The 6,000-nt window shown below is 42.1% G+C and overlaps 1 protein-coding gene across 1 annotated transcript in view; it reads right to left on the bottom strand.

Moving 5' to 3' along the window:
- LOC109929384 (E3 ubiquitin-protein ligase RNF123) overlaps positions 1-6,000 on the bottom strand; it is a 279,987-nt gene that overhangs the window by 158,477 nt on the left and 115,510 nt on the right. Inside the window, exon 12 of the mRNA XM_048606242.1 lies at positions 5,450-5,537. Coding sequence (XP_048462199.1) covers positions 5,450-5,537 — 88 coding nt within the window. The remainder of the gene's footprint in view (positions 1-5,449; positions 5,538-6,000) is intronic.

Raw genomic sequence — 6,000 nt, 5'->3', positions numbered from 1 at the left:
CCTTCTTCAGAAATTTCTGAAGAAGGGTCCAGGCCCGAAACGTCAGCCTTCCTGCTCCTATGATGCTGCTTGGCCTGCTGTGTTCATCCAGCTCTACACCTTGTTATCTCTTATTTCTTTATTATGTTGTTGTATGACAACACAATAACTTTACAGGTTACTTTCACTTCTGCTGTAATAACGTTTGCTGATTTGAAAAAAAATAACAAATTTAATTCCTCAAAATATCTGTTCAGATTATAACTCAAATTTTCTGGATTTTTAAAGACATTGGATGATAATTGAGCTGGGAAAACTTTAGTCTCAGGACTGTGTGGTATCAGTGACAAACTGGAAGTTTTCAATAATTTCAAATGGGTTCAGAACATTGGATTTGCCAGAAACCCCAATGAGTTCTCCTTCTATCCTTCAGTTGTTAGAATACAACAATAATGAAGCTGATTCATTCTTGTAATTAACTTTTATCAAATTAATCTACAACAGAGCATATACACAAGACAAGGAGGAAAAAAAAAGGTGACATTGGTTACCTTACTTTCTCTACTCCACTCACCCATTCAAACCTATCTCCCTCTGAACTGAGTGCACTCTGTGCTCACAGATCTTACCTGACTTTGTAATTAAGCCTGCTGACTACAGTGGTGCTGTTGTTGTCTGGCGTACTGACCTCTACATTGCAGAGGCTGAGTGCCAGCTCTTGGACATCTCCTGCTGGCTCTATTTCGCACGTGACCTCACCATCCAGCATCAGGCCATTGTGTCCACAACTGTCACCAACCTCATCTCATCTGAGGATATTCTTCCGACTGCACCCCAGCAGAGATGCACCCCACACCCCCGCCCCTCCCAAACCTATTTAGCCTACTTCTACCTTCTCCCCAAAATCCACAAACAGGACTGTCCAGTCAGACCCATTGTTTCTGCCTGTTTCTGCCTCACAGAACTTACTTCTTCCTACCTTGGCATAATGTTTCTCCCCTTGTCCAGTCCCTCTCCACTTACATCCTTGATTCTTCTGACACTTTACGTGGATTTCAAAATTTCCAGTTTGTGGGCTCCAGCCACCTTCTCTTCACCATGGACAAATAATTCCTTTACAAATCCATCCCCCATCAGGATGGTCTCAGGAATCTCCACTTCTTCCAGAAAGAAAGCCTGAACTGTCCCCATTCACCCCCACCCTCCTCCTCCTGGTCGAACTTGTCCTCACTTTGAACAACTTATTCTTTAACTCCTCTCACTTCCTTCAGACCAAAGGGGTGGTCATGGGTACCCGATGGGCCCTAGTTATGCCTGTCTCTTTGTGGGCTACATCGAACATTCCTTGTTCCAGTTCTAGTCTGGTCCCCACCCACAACACTTTCTCTGGTACATCGATCGCATCATCACTGTTGCTTCCCTCTCTCATTTGGAATTGGAAAAATTCATCAAATTTGTTTCCAATTTCCACTCTGCTCTCACCTTCATCTGGTTCTTCTCTGATTCCTTCCTTCCCTCCTTGATATTTCTGTTTCTATTACTGGAGATAGGCTGGCCACCGCTATCCATGACAAGCTCTCTGACTCTCACAGTTACCTGGACTATATATCCTCACACCCTGCTTCTTATAAAGACTCAACTCCAATCCCACATTTCTCCATCTCGGTCAGATCTGTTTTGATGATTCTATCTTCCACAGCGGGGACCCTGATATGTCCCACCTTTTCCCTCAACCGAGAATTCCCACCACCTGGGTCAACAGGGCCCTTAGCCACGTTCAAACCTTCTCCCACACTTCTACTCACTTCCATTTTCTTCTCTCCCGCAACAATAGGGTAACCCTGTTCCGCACGTTGCAGTGTACTGGCATCCACATTCACAGGATCACAAGCCACTATTACTACCACCTCCAGCAGAGTGCTGTCACCAGACACATATTCCCCTCCTCTCCCTTGTCACACTGCTGCAGGGACTAATCCCTCCAGGACACCTTGGTCCACTACTCCTCCATTCCAAACACCTCCCCACAACTCCCTGGGTACCTCCATGCAACCTGCCCCCTCGCCATCCATGGCCCCAAACACACTTCCAGGTGAAACATCGCTTTACCTGCACTTTAGCCAATCCAGTCTACTATATTCACTGTTCACAATGTGGCCTCCTCTACATTAAGGAGATGAAGCGCAGACTGGGTGACTGCTTTGCAGAATACCTATGTTCCGTCTGTAAAAAAAAAACCCTGAGTTTCCAATTGCCTGCCACTTTGACACACCACTGTGTTCCCTGGCCAACATTTAATTGAGGCGTGGAAAATTGAGAGGCCTGGATATAGCAGGTAGGCATTTCTACTTGCAATGACATCAATATCCAGGGAACTCAGTAATTTGTGGAAGGATTACAGAGGATTGTGATTGGATCGTGAAAATCAGGTACTCATGGCCTGAAGGCAGAACCCTCATCATATTTAAAAATATGTTCTTGAGCTGATGTAACTACAGGGCTACAGAGCAAGAGTTGAAAGGTGGGATTTGAATAGATAGTTCTTGCTCCACTAGCATGAACTGTTTGGGCCAAATATCCTCCACCAGTGCCGCAATCCTTTCCACGCTTCAAATGGAGTCTGCATCATCTGTTTTTATATTCAGGCCAAGGTGAAACTGCTTACCATGATCTACATATCTAGGTCTTTGAGAATCCTAAAAATAGCAATTTATAATTTCTGAATCCTCTCTTTTCCAGTAAGAGCTCCGTTTACATAATTGCTCCTCATATTCAGATCCTGCCATTCCCTCATCACTTGTGTTGCTCTTGTCCATAATTTATCAGTAGCTGCAACTGGTATAACTCAGACAGCCAGATGGTGAAAGATACAACACTGAAGCTTCATCTTTATGCAGAATGTTTTATTTACAAAAATGCAAATTGCATGTTGAGCACCTCTAACCAACACTATGTATCAACACTGATGAATCCCCATTCGATATCCATCATTCAATTACTATTCACACCCAACTGATATGCAATTAACAGCAGTATCCTTTCTAAACTATGGCAATAAAAACTATACCTTTTTAGAATACTGTGGTTGAACTGCACTGTAAATTGTTAGGATTATGTCATTAACTAGGCCCACAATATTGACCTTCTAATTTTCTCCAATGTATGATTTTCTTTTCCTGGTGCCTAAACGCTGTTGTAGCAGTTTCCACTTACTGTCCATCAGGACTCCCGATCTTATACTTTCCAAGCACAGTGTTTCCTCTCATTCAACAAATTATCCAGGATATTCTGCTCTCAGGTGAGGTACTCTGCATTCGTTTACACCTAATTTACCTGCCATTTGTCTGCCGAGAGTCCAAGTACACTGAAGTCTTCCTCTAGCTTTCCCCATTCATCTTTAGTTCTGCTACCTTCATTAACTTTGTACCATGTGCAAATTTATCCTGAGATTGTCACTCCTTGCTCCAGATCATTGATCAAATTAATTTTAGAGTTTAAAAAGATAACTACATCAGTATGATGAGGCTATGAAATAATTATACATGAAACATTTCCCTACAATGTTTCTGTTTAAAAGATTAAAGAAACACTGAAAATAGGAGCATGCGTAGGCCATTTAATCTATTGAGCCCATTCTGCTGTTCAATAGGATCATGGTTGATCCTCTACCTCAACATCATACTCCCATTCTGACTCTATACACTTTGACACCTTTAGCTACTAGAAATCTATTCCTTTCTTAAATATAGTTAGTAACCAAGCATCCACACCCTTCTGTGGTCAAGAATTCCACAGGCTCATCACTCTCTGGGTAAAGAAATTTCTCCCCATCTCAGTCCTAATTGGCCTCCTGCATATCCTGAGACCATCACCTCTTACTCCGGACCCTTAGCAGGGGATACATCAGCCTGTCTGTCCAGCCCTGTTAGATGTCTCAATGAGTTCTCAGATGATCTGTCAAATTTCAAATCTAATGTTGATCTTGCTTTTGTACACCTCCTGTGCAGCCATAACTTTGTATGCCTCACTCTGTTCAAATCACCCTATGATCTGTATGTCCTTGTATGTTATGACCTGCCCTTACTACATGCCGAAAAAAATGACTGTACTTAGGTACATATGACAACAATAAATCAAATCAAATTGAGTTCCTTCCTCTTTCTTCTAAACTCCAGTGAATATAGACTCAATCAACCCAATCTCTCTTCATAACAATCCTGCCATCCAAGGAATCAGCCAGGGGACCTTCGCTGCACTTCCTCACAGCTGAGTATATCTTTTCTTAGGTAAGGAGATCAAAACTGCATTAAATACTCCATCTATGATATCACCAAGACCCTGTACAGGTTGCAGTAAGAATTCCTTGCTCCTGTACTCAAATCTTCTTGCAAAAAAGGCCAACATTTCATTTACCCTCCTAACTGCTTGCTTGCTTTCAGTCACTGGTGTAAACGATACCTGGTTCACCTTTAACATCAACATTTCCCAATCCGTCACCATTGAGATCATAGATCATAGAATCCCTACAGTGCATTCGGCCCATCGAGTGTAAGCTAACCCTCCGAAGAGCATCCCACCCACTTCCCCGCACATTACGAGTCAATTTATCATGGCCAATCCACCTAACCTCCACATTATGCTTGATCTGTCATGTATTTCTCAGTTAACTTATCTAAATAGCCCTGAAGCCTCTTTACATTCTCTTCACTAGTCATCTCCCACCTAGTTTTATGTTGTCAGCAAAGTTCGAAATCTTACATTTGATTCCCTGATCCAAACTGTTGATATAAATTGTGAACAGCTTGGGCCTAGTTCCTGCAGCAACAACTAGTTATGCCGTCCATGCTGAAAACGTTCCATTTATTCCTATGGTTTCCTGTCTGATAGCCAATTCTCATCTATGCCAGTATGTCACCTACAATCTAACTTGCCTGGATTATGCGTAACAACCTCTAAGGAGGACTTTGTCAAAAGTTTGCTGAAGTCCAAATACAGCACATCCACTGATTCTTCCTCATCTATTCAACTAGTTATGCCCTCAAAAAAGTCCATTAGGTTTGTCAAACACAATTTCCACAAGACTGAAAGACACAGGAGCAGAAGTAGGCCTTTCAGTCCACTGAGAGTACTCTGTCATCCAGTAAAACCAAGGTTGATCTGATAATCCTCAAATCCAGATTCCTGTCTTTCTCCCATATCCCTTGATTCCTTTACTGACTAAAAATCTGTCCTTGAACATACTTAATGACCCAGCCTCCAAAATCCTCAACCATCTGAGAGAAGAAATGCCTCCTCAACTCTGTCTTAAATGGGCAACTCCTTATCCTGAGAATATGCCCTCTGATCCTAGACTTCCATAAATCCATGCTGTGTCAAAATGTACAAATATGCAAGTTTATCACAAACGAATAAGAAGGAAAAACTGTTTAATGTGATGAGCACTTTTAAAAAATGCAAGAGGCAAATGTACCCTCCAGAGTCGCACAAGGATCCAGTTGGTCTGAGCCCATGGGCGCTGTTCATATGGAGCTAGAAGATTCTTCATCATGGCCACACGTCTGCAAAAGCAAAGGCACAAAACTCAGTTACTCCAAGCTAACATTATTCACTAGCAGCCCATCAGTTGTGTCAGTAAAAGTGTTGATAGTGGTAATAATGTAATGTGAGAACATGAAAAGTTGTGGATTTAGACTCTCAATGTTGATGAAACAGCTACAAGTGTTGCTGTTTTTATGCATTCAACGGTCAGCTTGAAACACCTGAGATGAAACTATACTTTGTGCAGCAATCAGACAATAATTTTGGTGCAGTGGTGCTTTTCAACAAAAAGACTGAGTTGTGGTCGTTCAGATTCAATATTTTGAAAGGTTTTGATACAGCCTGTTTCTTCTTGTGGAAAGAGCAAAACTTGCCATCAATGTAAGGTGGTTGCTGAGAAACCAAATAGGAAATTCAGCAGAAACTTCTTTACTGAGAGGGTAGATTGTGAAACTCATTACTGTAGGGACTGGTTGAGCCAGA

The sequence above is a fragment of the Rhincodon typus genome, chromosome 16 (genome assembly GCF_021869965.1).
Source record: "Rhincodon typus isolate 14 chromosome 16, sRhiTyp1.1, whole genome shotgun sequence".
Classification (NCBI taxonomy): Eukaryota; Metazoa; Chordata; class Chondrichthyes; order Orectolobiformes; family Rhincodontidae; genus Rhincodon; species Rhincodon typus.
Note: the sequence above shows the minus strand (reverse complement) of the source record. Positions and strands in the feature narration are given on the sequence as shown.